Source organism: Onychomys torridus, chromosome 11 (assembly GCF_903995425.1).
Source record: "Onychomys torridus chromosome 11, mOncTor1.1, whole genome shotgun sequence".
Lineage (NCBI taxonomy): Eukaryota > Metazoa > Chordata > Mammalia > Rodentia > Cricetidae > Onychomys > Onychomys torridus.
Window position 1 is genome coordinate 7,435,500 of NC_050453.1, and position 25,098 is coordinate 7,460,597.

At 41.0% G+C, this 25,098-nt stretch overlaps 1 protein-coding gene across 7 annotated transcripts in view; it reads right to left on the reverse strand.

The window, feature by feature from the left end:
• Nucleotides 1-25,098, reverse strand: part of Esrrg (estrogen related receptor gamma) — a 582,336-nt gene that overhangs the window by 53,309 nt on the left and 503,929 nt on the right. For all 7 annotated transcript variants that reach the window (XM_036202303.1, XM_036202307.1, XM_036202304.1 and 4 more), the window contains 2 exons: nt 16,145-16,255; nt 12,384-12,545 (listed from right to left, as the gene is read on the reverse strand). In XM_036202303.1, the coding sequence (XP_036058196.1) occupies nt 12,384-12,545; nt 16,145-16,255 (273 nt within the window). The remainder of the gene's footprint in view (nt 1-12,383; nt 12,546-16,144; nt 16,256-25,098) is intronic.

Consider the following 25,098-nt stretch of genomic DNA (forward strand, 5'->3'; position numbering starts at 1 on the left):
AGGGCAACTATTAATCAATATATCCAGAGTGTCAAAGTCAAGGCCAGGATAGACGCGCACTCATCTGGAGATTGGCTGAGGCGGATGAAGGGGGACACGGGGGACACGCAGCCAGCAACTATGGGAAGTGAGGGTAGAGAAAGAAAGAGGGTCAGTCACCATGGAACAGAGCGAGAATCTCGGTGCACCAGGTTCTGTGCACCACACTTGAGGTTTTTTCTGAGAGCAACTGACTTTAATCGACCACTCACACACACATGGGCTGCACTAATTCTGCCAGCTTTTACAGGGGAATTTTCCCACAGAGTCCAAACATGTTACTCTTTTTAACTCTTCAAGAAGTTAAGAGAACAACCTAGAAGTCACAAGTCACAGCCCCAAGAATAAAAAGAAGCTTAGAAAAGACTAAGGGGGGCCAGGCCATGTCCACAGAGTGTCTGTACTGTGAGAAACCTCAGGACAATTCCCAGCTATTTCAGGCTCCTGAGACATCATGATGTATTGTAAATTGAAGGGCAAGTTCTCCATCGTATCATTCAGTAGAGCTTAGTCATCACCAGGAACCGGTATAGACATTAGATCTGATGTTAGGACCATAGACCCTCTGGGATAGTGCAAAACTACTTCCCAGAGCACGAGCAATATTGCTGTGTAAATTGCTTCAGCCATTCTGATCCAACACTTTTCAAGTGGAAGTTTCAATCAGGTACTCCACAATTAAGATCTTCAGAGGTGTTAGCCCCCACTTCAACAGGAAATGGCTTTCCTCGGTGTGGAAGTCAAGGTGTTCCATGGTGAGGCCTTTCTCTTCTCTGCGCCTCTTCAGTCAGACTCAATCCTCATCATTCCATTTAGCTGGTAGTTCGTCTTTGTCAGCGCCCCCTTCCCACACCACACCTCGAGGTTCTGAAAGCAGTACTTATGAGGTATTAATGTCTGTGTGTGCACACACAGTATCTTACACGGGCCTCACTGAATGTTTACGTGCAAGGAAGGAGAGAAAGGAGGAGGGCATAAAGATTGATTCACTGCTATGTAGAAGAGCATCTTACTGGTTTGTTGGGTGATGAGTGTAGTGGGTGGGTTGGTTATTTAGGCTGGGCCTCACCCTGTCGCCTAGGCTGGCATTGAACACCAAGCCATGTTTCCTCCTCAGCTTCTAGAGTTCTGGGGTTACAGGAATGGCCCAGACCCATCTGATCCACAAATTTTACATGGTAGAAAGTTGCAGCAACTCACTTCTGCTTCTGGTTACCATTAAGTGTCAATCAAATTCATGTGAACCTCTACATAGTAGGAAAGGGGAAGGGTGTCTGATCTTTATAACCAAGCATTTAAGGGTTTTCTCAAATGTTCACATGAATAGCCAAATGGTGTCTGCCCTGCTTCATTAATATCTGTGATGTCTAGGGAATACTATCAATCAAACATCTTGGGTTTTTTTTTATTGATTTTAAATGTGCCATGCATTTCTTTCCTAATCATTGACCTTCCTTTGACCTTCAGTCTTGTAAATGTACAGACAAACTTTAAACTCAGGGTGACTATGGCACATCACCTTCCATTTGGTATGAAATACAAATAGGTGCCTTAGGACAAATGACAAATAAATGGTGTGACGGTGTGACATGGATGGAGAGTGAGAAAAAAGACACATAGAAACCACTGGCAAAATATTGTTTTTCCTGATACAGCGGGGGTGTTGAGTAAGACCTGCATACACTAGCTCTCAAGTATCCTCCTCTGTGAAGTGGAGCAAAAAATGAGCCAGCAGAAATGCTCTGGATAGCAGAGAAGGATTCTGAAAGTGGCTCCTAAGCGACACAGTACTACATAGGCCAGGTATGGTTATGGCACGCCTTTCTGTAATTCCAGCCAAAGCAACATGAACTCAAAATCATTCTGAACTACACAGCGAAACTGTCACCCAAAATAAGCAGAATGTATGCACAGATGTAGTAATTTTATATTTGAAGCTTAAACCCAACAAAAAGAATATCAGTGAATAATTCAGATCTGAAACTAATAAAAGTATAAATCAAGAAGAGAATTATATATATATACTTGTATATGACATCCATATATGTGTATTTATATAGACATAAATGTGTAATTTTGGGTAGGTCCACCTCCAACAGACCAAAGAAATTATTCAAATCAAGTCTGGATGTTGCCTGTGGAGGTTTACAATGTCTGTCAACCTGACAGTCTTGAACCACCTAGGAGATACACCTCTAGGTGTGTCTGTGAGAGTTTCAAGTTTCTAGGTAGGGTTAACTTTTGTGGGAAAACCTACCTAAACATAGTGGCATTGTTCCACAGACTGAGGTTCATGAATAAAGATAAAGTAAGCTGTGGGTGGGCATTCATCCCTCTGCCTTGTAACTACAGATGCAATGTGATGAGCTATTACATGATCCTGCCCCTACGCCTTCCCAACCACTATGAATTGTGCCCTCGATCTGTGAGCCAAAATGTAACATGAATCTTAAAAGGTCTTATTAATTAAAAAAACAAAACAAACAAACAAACAAACAAACAAACAGAGCCAGATACTAGGGAGAAAACTAAGAGATCAGAGAAGCAGAAAGAAGCCACAGCCAACTTCACTTTGCCACCTTCTCAGCAGATCCTGTTTCCACGAATCCTCAAACTGAAAGCCTCTGAGTCCTCACCCCTGAGGGTTTCAGATGAACGGCTGCTAAAAACCTCTAGTTCCTGGTCCTCATGCCTTATATACCTTTCAGTTTCTTGCCATCACTTCCTGTAATTAAAGGCCTGTGTCCTTTGCAAGCAAAGACATGAGATCTCAAGTGCTGGAATTAAAGGCATGTGCCACCATGCCTTGCTCTGTTTCCAGTGTGGCCTTGAACTCACAGAGATCCAGATGGATCTCAGCCTCCTGAGTGATAGGATTAAAGGTGTGTGCCACCACTGTCTAACCTTTATGTCTAATCTAGTGGCTGCTGTTCTCTGACCCCAGATAAGTTTATTAGGGTACACTATAAGGTCAACAATATATTGGGGTGCACAATATATCATCACACCAAAATAAACCTTTTTTTCTTAAATTGCTTTTGTGAGGGATTTTTGTCACAGCAGTGAAAAAGGTAAGTAGTGCAGTATAGCAACTGAATTATGGGATTATCTATAGGAATGTGGATGAAGGATTATAAGTAGTGTAAGTGACTCAAAGGCAGGTGCATTACCTCTCACCCTAGCATAGCTGAAAACTCATGAAAACTTCATCCAAAAGATCCCTGTGCAATCTGTAGGCAGCCCTTTTGAAGAGTGTCTTCTATGTAGGTAATTGTCTACTGCTTGCATAATATCAAGTAGGGATCCTGTGAGTCTTCTAATTTAGCAAGGCACCTGAGTTTCTTGGGTTCCTTAGCTTCTTGAGTCTTATGATTAAAGATGGGACATAACTATTACTTTTTTACATTTAGTGAATTGGTGTATGTATGGGACAGAGGATAGAGGACATTAGCAGAAATCCATTCTTTTCTTTCACTGTATAGTCCTTTAACAATCAGACCCTGGTTGTCAGGCTTGGGGACAAGTGCCCTTACACACTGAGTCATCATGCTGATCCATGGGAGGGAATTATTATTTTTTTTTTAGATTTATTTATTTATTATGTACAGTGTTCTGTCTGCATATATGCCTGCAGGCCAGAAGAGGGCACCAGCTCTCATTACAGATGGTTGGGAGCCACCATGTGGTTGCTGGGAATTGAATTCAGGAGCTTTGGAAGAGCAGCCAGTGCTCTTAACCACTGAGCCATCTCTCCAGCACCCAGGAATTAGTTTTAAAGGATTCTAACAAGGCAGAATTAAAACTGAGGGAAAGGTATGGGTGACTATAGAAAGCATGGATGATGTTTCTAAGTGCTGAACATACTTACGTGAGATTTCAGTGTACAGGAAATAGCTACCCAACACTTCACTCCTTCCAACCACTGCATGCTTTCTCCTGCAATGTCTCACAACCCCACAATCCAGGATGGGAAAGGCTCTTTGTTTCTTTCCCAAGTCATTCAGCTCAGGTGTAGAACATCCCCTGATTACCACAGTTCCCAGTCCTGGGCCTTTTTCATGGTTCCCTACTTCTACATTGTCAGACCTGAGAGCTATCTCCTCTCATTTGTACTTCACTCTCTCCCTCTTCATTGTTTGTGGGAGCCAAGAAGGGCTCTATAGCACCAATCTAATCTCTATTTTCCTTCCTTTATATCTCACTATTATAAGAAATGGCAAGCAAGCCTCTTCACATCGTCCTCTGCCCTTTTCCCTAACTTTCCTACCAAGTCAGACATTAATAAAGAGAGCAGCATCCTAAGGTCTTCCCCCAGTAAGGCTTTGTTGTCTTATCTGCCACCCCCAGCAAAGGCCATGAAACCCTGCCATAGCCTGCCTGTGATCCTGTCTCATGCAGGCTACTTTCAGGGATGGCAATCTGTTCTCTAGCTTTAGGAGTGCTCCACCAGAGAGGTGTGCCTCCCCACGCAGTGTAGAAGAAGAGAACTGTCCTAGGTCCTTCTTTCCCAGGGACACTCTACCCCACACGACTCAGCCTCTGTTCCATGTTTTATTACCTACAGCAAGGGGCACACCAACCATCCCATACTACCTGGGTAAAGGAAGGCATGTTTGGATTGGACCCATGGATATTCTCAACCCAGTTCTCAACCTCAATTCTGTGTCTTCTGACCCATTTCAGGGATGATATAATTACTCCTTCCCTGAATTCATCATAGGTTCTGCCAGTTATTATTAGGGCACCATTATTAAAGGTGAATCTAAGATTGCTAAAAGCACAGGGACAAATAGCCAAACCAATGGAAGCACATGAATTATGAACCAAAGGCTGTGGAGCCCCCAGCTGTATCAGGCCCTCTGGATAAGTGAGACAATTGAATAGCTTGATCTGTTTGGGAGGCACCCAATCTGTGGGACCAGGATCTGTCCTTAGTGCATGAGCTGGCTGTTTGGAACCTTGGGCTTACACAGGGACACTTTGCTCAGTCTGGAAGGAGGTGACAGGACCTGCCTGTACTGAATCTACCAGGTTTAAATGAATCCCCAGGGGTGCCTTGATCCTGGAGGACATGGGAATGGAGGGAAGGGCTAGGAGGAAGGTGAGGGTGGGTGCGGGAGGGGGGAGGACAGGGGAACCCATGGCTGATGTATAAAATTTAAAACACATAATAATAAAGAAAAAAAATTATTTATAAAAAAAGTGTACTTATTGTTACTATGTTGTGTGACTCTTTATGGGGAAACATGAAGAAATGTCTATTTAACCCCAGGAGGGCACTGATTTTACACACACACACACACACACACACACACACACACACACACACTCATACCAGGCTTACCTAGCTTGGTGAAGCAACAAGTTTATTGAGAACATGAGTGACAGGTTACTTACAGGAGTATGAGTGACTAAAAGCCAATTGTTTTCACTAATGAAGGAACGTCACTAGAGTCGCCTGCACAGTTTGCAGGCAACTGTATTGAAGAGTCTCGTCTCCCGGCAGTTGTTCACAGCTTACAGAATCTCAGGGAATCATCTTGTGAGTCTTGATGTTGTTTTAAGCTTCCTGGCTCTTACAACCTGGTGAGTTTCCTGTGCCTCGGGAACTACCCTTGGCTCTCCGGGGCAGACATGATTCAGAGGTGACAGCGACTAACAGCTCATACTCAAGGCACTGAGTGGAGAGGACAGGCATCTGTGAGTCCCCATAACAACCTGTGGCTTGTCTCTTGAACTTGATTTCTGCTAGGGATAGCTCACTGCCCCATGATTGGTCTACATTTTATTTTCAGCTAGGGCAGCTATAGAAAACAGAGGATCCACTGGGTCGTACTTCAGGAACTTTCTTTCACAACCCATTAACAACCTATTGTTTTTCTTTTACAGTTCCAAAATTTTAAGTTATTAAAGTTTGCCCAAGAGAAACTAGATTACTTAGACAGAAATAGGTCTTGTTTACCTGGGAATGAATAACAATATCCACACAATGATCTTTTAGCTAAGGAAATGTTTCCTTGTTTATTGGAACAGAAGTTTGGTGAATGACTTCTGTCAATACGAACTTTTGGGGTCTTTTGGCTTTAAGACACTGAAGGACCATGTGTAAGCAATACTTTGCAAATAAAAATGAGTCTCAGATATTTTACATTTAAATGGCATGTTATGGTACATGAATGAATTATCTATAGATTTATAATTTCCATGTGTTTTTTCCTTAATATAATTAAGAGTGCCAATAAATATCATAAAACACTCTCAGCTACAGCTCATATTTTCTGATTTTACTCTCAGGAACTTTCAAAACAACAGGTATAAAGGGATACAACTAGTTGGTATGTTACAAAACCTCTAGATATTAGATAACTGAATAACCTTGTCACTTAGCCTTATTCACTGCCAGGGCTTTTTAACTTTTGTCCATTAATCTAGTAGAGTTACACAGACAAATAATAAATTATTAGAGAAAGAGACTGACATTCACTTTAACGTATTCACAGCGAAGAATAGAGCACAACCTCGTGTGAAGTCAGTTATGCGATGGAGTAAATGTGGGTCCTAGGGGCTAACTGAAGTTTCGTGCTGTGCACATCTTAAATCAACAAATCCAGAAGCATTTCCCAAGTTTTACTGATATAGAATCAAAATCAATATGACTTACATATGGCATGGGTCATCTTTAGTTAACCACTGATAGCCTTAAATATCAAATTACATCCAATACTTTTCCATACAGAGACTTATTTGTATTAAAAAATGAGACTAGATCCTATGACCATTATATCTGACCTTGTTTTCAGGCATTTCCATGTATCTCACTTGAGGGTACTACATTGAAAACAGGGGAGGCTGAGGCAGGAGTATTGGTATAAATTTGAGAACACACTGAGATACAGAGCAAGACCTAAGCCAGCCTGAGCTACATGAGACTCTGTCTCAAAAAGGTTGGATATGGGGTGGGGGAATTTAACTAACGTTATCTGGCAAGGAATCCTGCAAAAATAAAAGCTCAATGTTAAAGTATAATCTTAAAAATTAGTCTTTACAGAAAATTCATTTGAACAATAACTATATCTTTAAACAGGGCCACTGGGAACCAATGTTCAAACATTTTCTGTTATTTTATAAAGAAAGGTGTGTGTGTGTGTGTGTGAGAGAGAGAGAGAGGGGGGGGGGTTTCTGTCATCACATTAACGTCTAAATTGAAACTAGGAAAACTCTAGAAAGTCATGGCAATAAACAACTTTTGAAATAGCCTCTTAATTGAATTTTTATTGAAAGAATTATCAGAAATGGATACTGGCTTGTGTATCTTTCTACTTTTTACAGGATGAACCACATTTAGAAGTGTTTCATTATGATCTCACATTCCAAATGTGGTGCTTGCTTGCAGAGCTTAACACCCCTGCCTCGGGTGAAGCTAAGTCAGGGGTTCTTTCCAGTTCTGTCTGATGTCACCATTACATCAGACAGGATCTAACAATGTGACAGAATGATCTGGAAACACAGTTCAGCAATTAAGTGACTTGTTGCTCTTCAAGAGGACCCAGGTTTATCTTCCAGCACCCACACTGGATAGTTCATAAACACCTGTAACTCTAGGTCCAGGGGATCCAACTTCCCCTTCTGGCCTCTGTGGAAGCCTGTATGTACACAGAGCAGATTAATTTTGGAAGGCACATACTCATTCACATAAATAAAAATAAATCTTTTTTTAAAAGAATGTGACTAAGATGTTTCCTCCTTTGTGAAAAGATAATCTGCTTGTCATATTGAAAACACATGAAGAGCAAGCTGAGCAGAGTGCATAGGTCAGTTGGAGAGATTCCCCTAACACGAACAAGGTTCAGCTTGGAGCCCCTCTGCTGCAAAATCAAACTGGTTAAATTAATTTCGTTTTTAAAAGAGGATGGAGACACGGTGACCTGAAGGTCTGCCACATTTTCTTCTAAACTCCACTACACCACATCCATGCACTTCATTGTTCAAACACTTTCCTGTTCTTTTAAAGTGGGAGGCCAACAAGATCCGTAAATATAAGAGGCACTTACACAGGTCAGCTAATATGGGCTATGGCTTTTTAAGTACCACCTGCCAAGCCCATGCTGTATTTTGCTAACAAAATTCCAGGACATAATAATAACCTAATCGGCCAAAAAGAACAATCCCAGATCTGCCTGTTGGGCTGATAATCGTCTTATCACACCCTGTGAAACCAAGCTCCGCTGTCTGACGGAGCCTCCGTTACTTGGCAGCCTGTTCTAAAAAAGGCCAACAATGGAGAGGGAATGAAGCGGAGTGTGCAGAACTTCCATATCTACATAAAAGAGATTAGAGGCGACAGCGTTCCATTTTACAGCTCAATCATATTGTGTTAGCATGCGCTTATCCGAGCGCGGACGAAATTGAAAGAGAAATAAAAAAGAGCCAGGCAGATAGGAAGCAGAAAAGCGAGGCATGAGCAATTTCCAAGGGTATAAAGGGATGCTAATGGCAGGGCCTGTCATTCTTAAAAAGGGCTATTAGGGCACCATCATCTGTTCTTGTGCCCTTACACTCCTCCAGCTAAAGTCAAGCATTTTCTGAGGCCCTTGTCGTCCTGGTTTTTTTTTTTTTTTCTTCTATAGATAAGTGTGGTCATGTTTCATAACAGCTCACATCCCCATTCATGTGATCTATTAATGCGAGTCAACTAATTCTATTTACTGAGAAAACCCCTGACTCTCTGTGTATTTTTCTTCAATGTTTTCTTTGGTAGGATTCTTCAATTTTCAAGAGGCTGAAAAAAGCATGCTAACACTAACATGTATTTGAAGCAGTGCAGAGGGGAGCTGGCCTGATCTCTAAGTTGCAAAGCATGCCAGTGAATGTGTGATTACACAAACTAAGAACAGAGTGAGGACCACAATGACTTGAGTGTGTGTGTGTGTGTGTGTGTGTGTGTGTGTGTGCAGGCTTACATGTGTGTGAGTGTGTGGGCACAGACATGTGTACAAGTTCCCTTTACTTTTTAACATGTTACACAGAAATTTTTCAAGTTAAGATCAAAGGGGATTTTCAGTTCACTTCTAGCTGTAGTCGGACTAGTTCCCCAGGGAGCACACAATTTTACTTTGATGAAGGCAGACATGTGACTTTGCTCTTTGTGCTCTCTTTGCCTCTACCTCCCCATCCAATACTCCACGTGACTATGTGTGGTTCTCAGATGCCCTTGAACTCAGGCAAGCTTGGATGCCACAGGGCCTCCTGCACCATTCCCTGTGTGCATATTGAAAAAAAAAAAATTACGAAAGATTTCAGTGAATTCCTGTTTTTCAAATCCCCTTCTGAAAAGCTAAGGTTCTCTTTGCAATCACTTAAAATACCTTCTGGGCATTAGGAGAATGAGAGCCATGAGGCATCAGCAAGCACACTGACCGCTCTTCCATTTGCTATGGAGAGAGAATAATGCCAGCCCCCACCAATTCTAAGCCCTGGCTTATGACTGAGCTCATAATCGCATGCTCATTGTTTCCAGCACTGGAAATGGCGATACTCAGAGTTATTTCAAGTTGCAGTCTTCACAGAAGTCACCGAGTCCGTGACTCCAGCGTGCTTCCCTGCAAGCCTCATCTCCACTCAGATGCACAATCAGGACTGCAAATTCACCTCTGACCTTTCCAAACCACAGGGCTTAGGAGGAGTTGCTATTTTTGTTTATAGCTGGTCTTTATTGTGACAATTCTGGATGGTATCAAAATATTGCCTTAATAAATCTCTGAACTTGGGAAGACTTGAGCAGAGCTCACTGAAATGACAGGCGATCTGGCATCAGGAAGGCAAGATTCACACTGCTGTTTGTTTTCTTGTTTGTCTGTTTATGGCAGGGGCCATGGAGGCCAGAAGGCAATGCCAAGGTTTTCCTCTAGGGCTCTCCACATGTTTTATTTAAAGATCCGTTCTTTCACTGAACTTGAAGCCAATTGGTTTAGTTAGAATGACTAGTGAGCAATTTCCCAAGATCCCCCTGTCTCCACATTCCAAAGGCTGGGATGACAGACATGTGCCAGTACATCTGGCTTTTATGTGGGTAATGGGGATATGAACTCAGGCTTCCATAAATATGTTAATGTTTTAAGATACAATCTTACTCTTACACAGTCTGGTCTGAAATACACTGTAGCCCAGCCTACTCAAAACTACAGCACTTGTCCTACCTCAGGCTGTCTCGTACTGGGTTCTGGCATGGGTGTTATGAGTCATACTGGGCTTGAATGTAGTTTTGAAGGTTCTAGAAACATCCATGAACTTATACGAGTGCCTATATTTCTCTTTGTATTTCTACTCAAATCTGTCTGTCCTTGTAGACGAGAATAAAGATCCTGTATTGGACTGTGGTTCTCAGTGGGGAGGCCTGAAGTAGGCAGCTCAGTGTGGATTGTCCCCTGGTGTTATATGGTATCGTCTAAGGATATTTTTGTTTGTTAGGGGTACTATTGGCATCTAGTGGGTAGAAGCTAAGGATGTCATTAAACATCCTATAATAAACAGAAAAGCCAGCTACAACAGAATTTTCTAGTACCAAATATCAGTAGTGCCATGATGAGAAACCATTAGTTAAAATAATTTTTAAATATTTTTAAATAATATTTTAAATACATGTAGGTGCATGTGTATGTATGTGTGTATGTAACAATAATAATCAAAGAAAAAGAGGCTATTGGGTGGGGCCTAGAAAGAGACCAAAGGAAGGGCTGGGGCAAAGGGAGGGGGAAGGTGATGTAATTTTACTTATATTAAAATAGCAAAAATATGTATAAAGGTATATACATATGAAAAAATGGCATACCATATTAATGATCTATGTTGATTATCTAAAAATGTGTTCATAGACATGCTTTCAAAAATTGTTAGTTTTGTTTCTCTGCTGTAACCTGCCCACCAATGCACCTTCTTTCCAAAGAAGCTTTCATTTATGATCCAGACAAACCTGTTTCCCGGTTTTTCTTCCCTGTAATAGGCTTTCATTCTACAGTTAAGGCTAATCCTCCAGCCTCAGCCTCCCAAATGCTAGCATCACCATACCTAGCCATCTGATACTTTTTGGATTCTTCCTCCACACACCTTTTTAAAGAATCCATAGAGGTATGCTTATAGTCTAAATGCAGCATCATGTAGCCACGAGACCTAATTGTATTCTTTTAGATATTGTTATTTGTGTGTGGGTGTTTTCCAAAGCATACACTCAAGTTACCTATTTAACTAGTTCTGACTTAATTTGGAGAGCTTTATTAGCAAACTGTGTAAGACAAAGTAGCCAGTATAATACAGAGTGATGTTTAAATTAGTTTACAATTTGCTTGGTCTCATCTAGAACTGCCCTGAACAAAGCTATTCAGAAATGTCAGCTGTGTCCCTAACCACTGTAACAAATTGTTGCCTGAACGCCGCACACCTAATGACTTCAAATTAGCTTCACTGCTATACTGCCTGACAGTTCGTTACGACTGTTAGCGACATGGCTGGCGTATCATGACCAATAAATTGGTTTCAGTGTGGGCTGGGAAAGGGACTTCCATCAATTTGATTAAAGAAATTACTGTAGCATTCAAAGCATAAAGACAAACTAGTTTAAGGAGACGGAAATAAGTTAACTGTGTGTGCCAGAAAAACATATCTGGTCATTCGAAAACTTCTTTATGAACTATTTGAATTTGGAAAAATCCAAAGAAATGAAAACAAATTCAGACACAGTACTAACCTTTTCAAAATATGTGGCCAGGTATATGTTTTTTTATTATTATGTTATTATAGGATGGGTCAAAAAAGAAAGGTAATAAAACATTAATTTGAAATAAGCATATGAGAAAAATCTACCATCTTAGTCTAGTATTTCATTTTGTATCTGAATTTATCGTATCTAATTGCAAGCTAATGTAAACATTTGTGATGAACAAGATGAATGATTTTTAGAAGGAAAAGGATACATCAGCCTACTTATGAAAATACTATTTTAAAGTGGAAAAAAATACAGAATTATTTTAATCAGGAAAAAGATAAAAGTTTTTAATGTAACTATGAAATGGTTTTATGGATGGTACAATCTTTATTAAATGGTGGCAAACAGTGCCCTCCCATATGAAATGAATGATAAACAGAGTTCACAATAATGCATAGATAGAATGGTTATCACTATATAATGATCTGAATTTTTAAAATAATTAGTACTGAAATAAATACAAACTACAGAAGTGATGGTTTAAAAATAATCCCACAAGAAAAATGTAAATTTTTTTCCTATGGAACATACAAACCTAGAGGCATCTGTAGTCTTTGCATTTCTTTTGGGTTTGCAGAGAACTTACCTGGAATATGTTTTGCCCATCCAATGATAACCACCAACTCTCGGTCAGCCAAGTCACAGAGTGTTGTGAGGGCTTTGATGTCGCTGTCGGGAACAGTAGGGTCAGGCATGGCATAGATCTTCTCTGGTTCAGCCACCAACAAATGCGAGACAATCTTGTTATCTGTGGGGTCAAACCAGAGCACTACATGACCACTAACATAATCACCCACTTTTACAAACCCTAAGGTATTTTGTGTTTTGGAAAATCATTGTAGCAGCCTACAACAAAACACACATGCTCTATCATGGCTCACGTTGGGTGCCTTAAGCAGTATGTAGGAAAATTCACAGTAAGAAAGAAGTCACTGTTCATGACAGAAAGCATGCCTTTCTTTGCCTGGCTTTCTGGAAAGAAGATTTGGTCTGGCTGTGAACCTTTTTATAGCACATAGGGAAGAGAAGTTGGGCGCATCTTGGGTTCTCTCTCTGATTCTTAAGTGGGATCTGGGGAATCAGATTAAATAGCACACAACAGCTGCAAAATAAAAGCCCACTGGAAAGCAGAAAAATATGGACTAACGCAGAAAGCAAAGACCCACGAATGCCCATGGTCCTAATAGTCAGGAAAGTCATTAATTGTTTTAATTCTTTTAAAGAAGAGCCAAAGGTCAGAGCCCTTCTGCCAGGATGAATTACTGACTATATAACTCTATCTCCTTGGGATGCATTAAATAGGAATAGCCCTCCTTTCCCCCCTTCTCCATGTTCCAAGCCAACCCTCCAAATACAGCTAATATCTGCACCCATAAAAACAGCCCTGATTATACGATACAGCATTTCCTCCTCCGAGCACCTAACTCTTTCTTCTTCTGCTTCCATCTGTTGTCCTCAGTTCATTCTCTGGTTCAGATTTATCTGTCTGAAATTTGTGATCTATGCTTTTGAAATCTTCATAAAGTCAACACAAAAGACAAATGGAAAGCGGCTCCTCAGATGTGTTTACTGCTCAGGGGCACGGGAGGGTTTATGGAAGGGCCGTTGAGCCTGGCTAACAGAATGACTTTTCTCGTTGGCCTGATTTTCATTTTCTTGATGTAGCTTTAGATGTGATTCTCTCTTCTATGTGAGGAGACACAAATGGGTAAAAATCAATTCACATATTTAAGAGTCCTAGGTAATATCTTTCGAGAAAATCGGAGATCTAAGGGGGACATATGTGGACAGAGCCGAAATTTCAAGTGTGTTTGCTACACTTTTGCCTTCCACTCTGTTTTTAACTCCTTCAATCCCAAATGATACATGGCATTCTTTTGATTTGATGGAGCAACAAAGAGACTTATTAAAGATGTATCTAGCACTTTTTAAAATTATATGTATGTATATATCCCCACTCCATTCTAGAATGCTGACTAGCTTGATTTTGTTCAGGTCTTGTGCAGGCAATCCTGAACTTATATTTTTAAATGCACTAATATGGACATATAAATTATATTTATTTCAAATAGTTCACCAGTCCTTGACAGTAATATTAATATTTGGTTAGAAATACTTCCAAATACAATCCTTTCTAGAAAAAATGAAGTCATGATGCTATAGATTCTTTTTTTTAGCTTATAGAATTTGTAATGAGTGAGGTTTTATTTTGTACACCATGAAAAGAACACCTTGTATTTCTGGTTATGCTGGGAGAGGTTTTGATTTTTGTTCCTCTGAAGAAGCTAGAATCTCAGGACTAGAAGCATATGTATCAGTCAGGGGCACAAATGTGTAACCAAAGGAAATCAAGACTCTAGATTTTATTTTTTCACACAGGGGAAAACATACAACTTGTTTTATCCCAGTCACGGCTTCTTGACTTACAGGTCAGAGCGATTCTGCAGAAGCCCGGGCATTCCCATCCTTCAGCAAATAGAATAGCCACCAGCACTGTTTCCGGGTAAGTCTGATTTAATGTTTCCCTAATTAGAATCAATACAACCCAATTTTCATTCTTGGGCCTTTGTAGTACACAAGCAACCAGCCAGGGGTGTAGAAATCTCCCCAGCCACCTTCCTGAAAGCCCATGGCATCCCCTGATGCCTATCTGACAGGATCTGAAAATTAAGTTTTATAAATGTTTGTTACAAAAACACACTAATTGGATGGACTAAGGAAAATTAACACAACGGCCTTTAGATAATGAGTAACGATTCATTAGGAGCCCTCTTTATCTCAGACGAATGGAGCGCCCTGCAATTGCTGTAATCTTCTTAGAGGTACTCCACAAGCCACTTCCCAATTGTTCAGGTTTACACAGAAAACGATAGATGTTCCTGAACCATGTTGATTGACAAATGGCCTGTTGTCATTTTTTTCTTTTTTTACGTGGAGGAAATCATCAATGGCTTAGGTCAATGTGTGCTTAAAGTAAATGAGAAATGGGCAATCCAGACATTATTGAATCAAGAAACACTAACCCTCTAATGAAATTAAGCATTAGTGTTTATTGCATTTTATTGTATTATCAGAAAGTTTTTAATTATAATGTGCAAAATCTGCTTAATGCATTCCTAGATTGTATCTGCAGAATGCCAAATGGCTTCGCAGGCTGAAGAGGGAATGCCAGATTGGACAATTGAAGGTATAATCAACATAATGTTTTCTGGAAAGGCAAAAAGAAACTAAGCCATATGTTCACTTACGCTTTAATTTTATGTAAAATGGGCTGCTTTTCCTTTAACACAGTTAAAATGCCCTTTCATTTACAGTTCAGGGTCTGCTTTATTTATTTAACAGAGTCTCAGACGCTGTCACGGATGGTGCACAGCACTGACCCCTCCTGGAGAATCTCAACTGGGAGAGAACCCTTCCTTTTCCCTTGAAGGCAGATCAAAACAGCCTGGCCTTCTCTTGAACTGCTGTAGAAGCGAGAGTAGCTGGTGTCCTCTGTGACAAAGACAGCTACATGGGAGCCTTGCCACTGAAGCACCTCTTAGGGCCTCTTCTGAATGTCAGGCGTAAATATTGAGATTGCTAGCTTGGCGGCACTGTCGCTATTAACTGATTTCTCAGAAAATGGGTTACAGTTATTGCCACAATCTACACTCCAGCCCCTTTTACTTAATGACAAAGAGAATGGGGTTTGCATTTTAGCTATGCACCAGCCATCCTTTCAAATTGCAACCTGGTATCATAAAATCATGGGCTCTTTAAAAACAATTTATAATGCCCATAAGGGCACCTGAGATGGAACCACCAACCTATGCTCATTATTAGTAGGTCCCATTCTCGTTTTAATCTATTGCTAGCTACTGTGTTAGCCTTATATAGCTCCAAATTAATGAGGCCCCTAATGTATTTTCATTGGGAGGTTGAGCAGCCAAACTCATTTAGTTAGGGAAAACTACAAAAGTCACTTTCTTGTGAAATCTGAAAGTAACAGCTCCAATGAGCTAGTGATCACAGGATGATCCATTTTATGTACCTCTGCAAATAAAGACAACCAGGAAATGTAAAATTCACACTATATAAGCTGTGCATTAATACACTTATGCTTCTACAAAATGACTAGGCACAAACAAGGAGAGTAGAGAATTACCATAGATACCTTTAAAAGAAACAAGAAAGTTAATTTGTTGGGTTCACATTGCTCTTTATAGACAATCCCCTGAAAATAGAGTTTATGTTCTCCAATGAAGAGGAGTTTCCTTGGAGTCAGTAGAGATGGGCATGCCTTAGTATACACAGTGCCAATTGGGAGGATTCTGTGTCTGGGAAGCCAGGCACATCTGTTGTACTTACATGGCTTTTTGGCTGGCTGCACCAGCTGAGGGTTCAGGTAGGGGCTATTCTCAGCATCTATCCTGCGCTTGTACTTCTGCCGACCTCCACGCACTCTGTCAAGACGTACCCCTGTGGACAGAGACAGGCACTGGATTACTGTTTAGGTAGTTACTTCAGAACAATCAAACACATCAACTGCATCTCCCAGGAGTGCTAAGGATACAGAGTGGAACTCAGAATGGACCAGTGTTGCAAGAGAAGGCTAAAAAATTGGAAGCTAAATCAGAATTGTCAGCGTTTAGAAACTGTGGATACCAATGGTTAGAAAACTTAAAAGGCCTTTTTTCTACAGAGCCATCAAAGTTACCATTTGTGCATCAGGGCAAAGGCACACTTCCATATAAATTAATTCAAAGAAGTTTCTCGATTTTAGTGTAGTAGTTTCTCAAGATAGACAGTAGTGTTCTGTATCCCCATCTTCCAACACTCGTGAAAGCTCCATGTGTAGAATCTAGTCAACAGAAATATCTACAACTATGCAACCCTCCTCTGCTGCGCTCATGGAAATGAATGTAATAAAGAGCACCTATGGGCTTGGGGAAGGCGTGATTGATGCAGGCTAACACTGTTCCGTATTAAAATGCCAGTACATTTCCTAAAGAGAATATTATTTACAATTGACACACTGTTGGACAAACTAAGAGTAGGCAGGGCTGTACAAATGGGATAGAAAGGGTTTTCCTCCTGAGGGAATTCAGAAGGTAAGAATGTCAAATCTCCCACTCAACTATCTTTCCTCTCATCCTGCATATTTAATTACAGTTTTCAAAGCACTTCATGTCCACAGAAGTCTATCTTAATTCTTCTAATTGCCCAATCTTTTCTTTGTGATTGTATCAATATTTACTGAAGCTTGGTACTTTTTCCCTTCTTTCCCCACTTCTTAAGCTTTATCTTCTCTCATAAATTTGTCTCTAAACCTTTCTCCAAGATTTTTCCAGTTTATGGGAGGTGGTCCCATTTTAACACACCTGAGATGCATGGGTCATTAGTCATAGCCTTGCTGTCTGTCAGCTAGCTTCAAACTGGGGTGGGGGAGGACACTTAATATGCTATTATTATAGGTAGTAAGAGAAGACAGGGAGAAGGAAAGACAGAGGGGAGAGAGAGAGAGAGAGAGAGAGAGAGAGAGAGAGAGAGAGAAAGAAGTAAAAAAAGAGAACACTTTAGTCATCTCTAAAATTGTTAGAACAAAAAAGCCCACAGAATAGACTCAGATTGCTTGGATCTAGTGTGTAGGCCCCCTGAATGTTCTTTCAGTGCTTAAGAGAGAATTTATATTTCCAATATAGTTGCACACATAGCTGAGGAATTTCCTTTAATCTATTATATTTTCATGTATTTGCCGCAGAAGGACAAAAGTGCTTATGTGCACATGTGGAGGTCAGAGGACAACTTGCAAGAGTTGGTTCTGTCCTTCCACATTATGGATCCTGGAGTGGACCTCAGCTGTCTGGCTTGGTAGCTAGTTTTCCTACCTGTGCTATCTCAGCAGCCCAAAGCTGGTCCATTTCAGAAAATGAAGTCTGTCTAGTGAGACAGCTCGGCCACTAACATACTCATTGCTCAAGCTTCAGCCTGACTCCTAGATCCCATGTGAAAGGCTGAGTGTGACAGTTCACACCTGTAACCCCAGGGCTCAGAGGAGAGCTGAGTGTGACAGTTCACACCTGTAACCCCAGTGGTCAGAGGCTGAGCTGAGTGTGACAATACACACCTATAACCCCAGGGCTCAGAGACAGAGCTGAGTGTGACAGTTCACACCTGTAACCCCAGTGGTCAGAGGCTGAGCTGAGTGTGACAATACACACCTATAATCCCAGGGCTCAGAGGCAGAGCTGAGTATGACAGTTCACACCTGTAACCCCAGGGCTCAGAGGCTGAGCTGAGTGTGACAATACACACCTATAACCCCAGGGCTCAGAGGCAGAGCTGAGTGTGATAATATACACCTATAACACCAGGGCTCAGAGGCTGAGCTGAGTGTGACAATACACACCTATAACCCCAGTGGTCAGAGGCAGAGCTGAGTGTGACAATACACACCTGTAACCTCAGGGCTCAGAGGCAGAGCTGAGTGTGTCAGCTCACACCTGTAATCCCGGTGCTCACAGGCAGAGACTGGAGGATCCTGCAGCTCAGTACCAGCCATCACAGCCAAATCAGTAAGCTTCAGGTTCAATAAGAAACCTCGGCTCAAAAACTAAGGTAGAAAGTGATTGAGGAGTGACATTGGACATCGACTCCTGGCTTCTACATGCATATTCACACATGTGCACACACATACACAGGAAAATATGCACACATATACACCACATACAATAACTTGGCTTTCAGCGCTATGAGTAGGTGTGTGTCTGTACTGTCTCCAGCTGGACCTTGAATTAAATCATTCAGTATAGTCCTCTTGTGTAGGCATTTCTTTTATAATGTGGAAGTGGGTAGGTGGTATGTACATGTTCATGGGGGTCATTCGTAGACAAACTGGTTGAATCTATGGAGAAAATATGGTCCCAAAATGTTTATTGATCATTCACACATGTACACACACACACACACACACACACACACACACACACACACACGTACGTCAATAGAGTTTCCTGCTATGCTATGTCTTGCATTTGGAGAAACACTCTCTAAGCAGTGTGTGATAACCACATCACTAGGCATCTCCCTTTCGATTTGGAAACTGACTTTGTGTCCATGCTCCACATGACTCCTATCTCCATCCCTTCCCACCTTGGCAGGTAAGTAGTTTTCTACCCACACACCTGTATATCCATCCTCCTGTACCATCTATCCACCCACACACACATCTGGCCAGTTCCTAAACTGTCAAGAGCTTTCAAAATACACCAGGATTTTACTCTTTATTCTCTAAAATGGAAATCAATTGGACAAAGAATTCTTTTATGACTTGTGAGTTTTATTTATGTGACAGTGGGAGAAAAGACTAGATATTGATATTGATAAAGCATAAGATTAATAATCCTATAGTAAAATCTGACAGAGACTCGATATGCAGAGCAGCGTTCCTGCCAAGTTTGGATAAAAATTAATAGCAAAATTTTCTGAAGTCAATATGTTTTAAAAAATTATAATAATGTATTCATGTGCAAACTCATTCTCAATCAAAAGTAGCCAAATATGAAAATTTTCAAGTATTTCAAACAAAGTAAAATATATCTACTACTGCCTTTTAACTTTGCTCTCAAACCTGGGGAAAACTGCCTTCTATGCACCCTGAGAGGGACAGTGACTGTCATCCTGACCATCTTCTGTAGCTCACTACACTCACAGGAAGTTTAAAGGACAATCCAACTAACAATAGCGCCAAATATCTCTGTGCTGCACCACAACATTCAGCAAACTATTACTTTATACTGGAGCAAAACTCAGAGCAAGAAGAGCCAGCCCCTTCCTGCCTGGACCAGATACAAACACACTCAGAAACAGCAGCATAAAGACTCAACCAGACCAGAAACAGCCTCTGACTATCTGCAACAGCTTCTTTTTCACCTTAGATTATTGACAACTGATGGGCTCACTCATCTGAGTAAAAATACCAGAACTTAGATGTTTGATTTCATTTCTTTTGAGACAGGATCTCGCTTCATTCCCAGACTGGGAAACAAAGCAAGTCCCAGTCTCAACAAAAACAAACAGTAACTAAATAAATAAATACGTTTTCCTTGAGTTCAGCTATAATTTGTGCAATATGAAGTACAGAATTACTAATTACAACTTAACCTAAAGTTTCAAACTATTTTGGCAAAAATAAATAATGGTATTATTTATGAACAGTAGTTGGGAGAGCTAGGTTAGTTAGAACCAAACATCAGTGGATTCAAAAATTTCTGCCAAAGATAACCTTGCCTGTTTTTTACACTTCTACAGTTTTACATAAGCAATTTCTCCTTAGTCTTTACTTGGAGAATAGTTTTGAAAAAATTAAAATATGAGGGGTTATTTTGCCCCTAAAAAAAAATGTGCCCATGAAATAGTGTAACAGGATTTTTAAGTTAATTAAGGTGACTGGATTGTCTACTCAAGCAGAGACTACTGTTATCTTTTTTTCAATAAATAAATACATAAAAGATGTTAATAGTTGGCATTTCCTACCTACCGGAACATTTCATGAGGCATCTTCAAGTGCTGTGTGTGCCTGCATGCCACTAGGGAGTCACAAATTGTACACACTGTCCAAATTTACAAAATGGAAAGAGCAAGAGTAGGATGAGGAGGAAAAAATGCTGTGAAGAGAATAAACACTACACAAAGCAAAAGGTCAAGCCAAGGTCACCTGGGTGGGGTCACTCTAAGCCAGCACATTGTGTCCAAATGCAAATTTTCATGACATTATGTGTTTAAAGTCAAAGGCAGCTTTCATTATTTTAATGGTGTAAAGTCACGGATTCTGTGTATATTCTTTACCTTTGGGGAATTATTAAGAATAACTTTACCTACTTTATTAATTTAAAATTAAGACACTTACATTATTCCAAAGTAAAAGTTTACTAAAAGACATTAAGGGTAAGATCCCAGAAGACTTAAGAAAGAAACAAAAGATCACATAAAATACAAACAATCTTGAAATGATCATTCAAGAATATGAAACAACCAGTTGTGTTTGGTGAATGTTAAGCAACGTACACCACAGTGGAGTTGGGGAGAGTCCTGAGAAAGCCAAACTTAGGAAGCCTCGAGCCCTCCTTTATCCTGTCTGGTACTCTGTGTACTTCATCTGCTGCCTAGCAGCACCCCTCCCCTCTAGGAAGAGAGCATCTAACCATACCCAGAATCCATCCGCTGGTGATTGTTGAGGGACGCATCTACTCAGAGCATAGAGGAAGTTCTTTTGCAGGAACTCCAGCAAGAGGATGGAAGAAGTAGCAGAGTCCAGCCCAGCACTGGGAATTTCCATGGCAGCTTCTGCTGGGCTTCTCCTTGGGGACAAAATCTTGCCAGCTACGCATATTTATAGGCTCCCCAGCAGGGGGATGAGTAGAAATTATTTGTTATGTGCGCACAGACGCTCCAGGGGAAAACCAACCATATTAACTGCCTGCAGATCATCTAAGGCGATGTGACAAACCAAGCCCTGGATGGTTTTTGTGACTATCATCACCCTCTCAAAGTAGACAGCAATATTGTTAAACACGGCTTCGAGATTGATTCCCTTTCTCCTTGTTTTAACAGACTGCCTCCTGGTGCCCACTCTCAACAAGTACAGCCTACAAGTTAACTCAGTGAGCCAGTCCATGCCTGATGTGTCCTGTAAGAAACAAAGGCCAAGGCAGTCACTAGCCTGTACTAGTTCCCAAGAGCTTGTTATGCTCTAAACACTCAGGGTGAGTCGAATTATGTATGCACACATACTCTTAAAGTAACCCCATGAGGCAGTTGCAATTCTTGTCTATTTTACAGGTGGGAAAACTGTGATGTGTAAGAGTCAGAGTCAGGTGTGAGCATTGGGGAAAATGCCTAGACCAGAAGATTAAAAGCAAATTACTGGAGTAAAGGCTATCTGTACCCTGACCTGGCCCAGATAAGAGGGAGAACAGGGCCAGCAGAAGGAATGTGACTCCTTCCATCCAATCCCGGTCCTAGAGACTCAGCTAGATGTTTGTGTCCACAGCTGTGAACAAACCCAGTGATGAGTTTTTAAAAATTAAATTAAGACTTTCTATTCTCTTCTTCTGAGGCAAGGCAAGTTATAAATTCCCATGCTCCTCATTCCTCACTGAAAAGGCACTGACAATTAGACAGGTCTGGCTTTGCCAGAGCACAGAAGCAAAGGGATATCGCACCCAAGTTTTATAGTTCTGACAGACACCATTGATGGCCCATGTTCCACATGTGGTGGCTGATGATTATTGTTACTTGGGCTAGAATATCAGGTCCACAAGACAGGAGTGTCAGAAGCTACTCCATCTGTGCATTGTAATACTGTAATATGTGAAGAGGTAAAAAGAGAAAGATCATGAAGAGATTGAAAAGTAGGCAGAGAGGGAGAGAGACAGAGATAGAAAGAGAGACAGAGAGAATTTAATCCCTAAATAAGATAAAAAGCCAAGGCTCACATTAACGCTTTCTTGTCCTATAAATAAATGAACAATAAGCAGAGAGGAGACTTTTCTCTTGGTGTTCCCGATAGCCATCTGGATAATTAACATGGGAAGCTTGCACTGCAAACTGCATACCCCTATAGGTGCATCCAACATGCACATGTAGGTTAATGCACACAAGACAAACCCCCAAAGAAGCCCCTTGATCCTCAGATCCCTGAGGTACAGCCCATAGTTCTTGGCTGCCTCTATGGCTCTGGCACCAAAGTTATAATCTGGATTGCAGCTGGAAAGGGCAGGAATTTGAAATCACTATCTACAAAATATTTAGCAGGGAAAATGTTTCTTTGGCGGAGGTGAAGTTGCTTGTGTGAAGCATGGAGGCCTAATCTGTGACACATACAAGTACAAATTAGGTCATCTGCAACAGGTGACGTGGTTTAATTGAATGTCTTCTGTCTGCAATTCTGACAAAAGGTGAATGGAAATAAATGAGTCGGGCAAGACTGCCCTGAGCCTCACAATACCCAATATCTCATTATTTTTAAACAGCTATCTATAAACTAATGCTGACAAGCTTTGAACCTTTTATTTCTGCTCAGGCTGAGGTTTCTGAGATGGGGAAAAAAATAAAAGGCAAGAGGAGAAAGGAGCATCCAGAACATTGCATTAAACATGTAATACCTACCATTACCACCTCCCCAGTGTAATTAGAGAAATCTCCTGTTCAAAAGGCACTATTTCTTCCTCTCCCCTGTCAGGGGCGTGCACGCTTGGCCTGCACTTGCTAAACATAGGGGCTGTCTTTAAAGAAGAAAAGAAAATCTTCCTTTTACTTCTGTGGTTTTTTTTTTTTCTTCTTCTTCTGGTGTGTATGTGTAATTTGTGGTGTGTGCACATATATGGAGGGGGGGAAAGGTGCCTGTGCTTGGAGGCCAGAGAACATTCCAGAGTCTTCTCTCACCCTCTACCTCCCCCCATACTGGGTCTCTCACTGAATCTGAAGCATGGCTGGGAGTCAGCCAGCCTCCACACCCCTTTCCTCGATGTTCCCACAGCACTCTGGGGACAGGTGAACCCACAAGTGGCCACACCAGGTCTTTCTTTTTCTGACAGGCTCACCTAATGTAGCTTGGGCTAGTCGGAAACTCACTGTGTAGAACAAGCTGGCCTCAAATTCACAGTGACTCTCCTGCCTGTACACCCAAAGTGCTGGAATTGGAGGCATGAACCCACATGCCCAGCCACACCTGGTGTTTTATGTGGGTGCTGGAAATCTGAACTCAGGTCTTCATGATCGCCATTTTCTTATATGGTAAGCCATTTTCCCCAAATCGCCTTTCCTTTTTTCTTAAAAAAAATTCATACTACTATAGTGTATGTAGCCTATCAAACAATATTTTGTCTTAGTAAAGCTGATAACTCTTTAAACTTTTAGAAATAACCATTTCCTGCCAATAAAGTTATGAGGTAATGGGCACAAATATAAAATAGGGCGGGTCCATCAAAAGCAGCGATTGCACTAATCAACAATAATGGTGATGCTAGCAGGAAGATGTTTTCACACAACAGCAGTGTTCCTCACAGTGCAGAAATCCCCTGGGCCACTCTGCAGGAGGGGGAGCAATGCCTGCAGAGTGCAAGACATAGGGAATCAGCCACTCTGGTTTATACATGGCTGAGCTGAGAGTGCTGATCGTTTTAGCCCACTGGATGGGAGAAATATAGCCCACTGGATGGGAGGAAACAACAACAGAACAGGGATGTGGATTTCAAAAAACGATACATCAAGGTTTGCTCTTAGTTTTTGTGGTTTTGGAAATATGTGACAGAGCATGAGGGTGAGAATCTGGAGGTCTCCTCTGGGCTCTATAAAGTGGATAGGAACCTAGAAGACATGGGCAAACCAGCCAAGACTGATGAAGCTTGAAGGAAAACTTAAAGAAGTTCCCAGAAGAAAACTTTCAGTCCTCAATAGCATGTGATTCGCCAGACACTCAAGTGACAGCAGCAGATACAAGCAGGAACTTGAGAGCCAGTTACAGATGGTGAAGAGAAGCACAGTGCTTACAGATACTTCTCTGGTGATCATTTTAATCTGCCAAGGTAAAAATCTGAAACTGAACAAATCTGGAAGCTGAGAGTGTAGTTCATCTGGTCCAGGGCTTGGTGTTTTTCCTAAAGTCCCAGGCTTAACTCCCCACACCACATAAATCAGGAGGACTGAAGCTGAACTTTAATCCCAGCACTGTGGAGATGCAGACAAGAGGATCAGAAGTTCCCAATCATCCTATAGAAAGGTCAAGACTAGCTTGGTCTAGATGGGTCCCTGTTAGATAGATGGATGATAGCTAGATAGCTAGATAGATGATAGACAGGTGGATAGATGGATAGGTAGAGATAGATAGATAGATAGATAGATAGATAGATAGATAGATAGATAGATAGATAGAGTTAGATAGATGATAACAAAGTAAAATCTACCACAAAGCATATCAAGATGGTATATATCTCAGGTTCTGTGTAATGAAAAGTTTACCCAGTACATAAAATATATAGAAAAAAATCAGTTAAATAGAGATCAAATGTAGATATAATGTTAACATATACATTCCCAAATGTCATAGGAGTGACAGGCTTCTTGTGGCACAATGGCTTATTTTGAATCCCTTGTGACATTGGCAGCAAGAAGTTTAACACAATAATAGAAAAAGGCATTCACAGAACCCTGTGGGCTTTGCTTTGCAAACAGGAGCACCAATGATGTTGAGTCAAATTTTAATATCATGCAAAGATAAGATAAACCAAATATGAAGTTAAGATAGCTATCAAGTTGTTGGG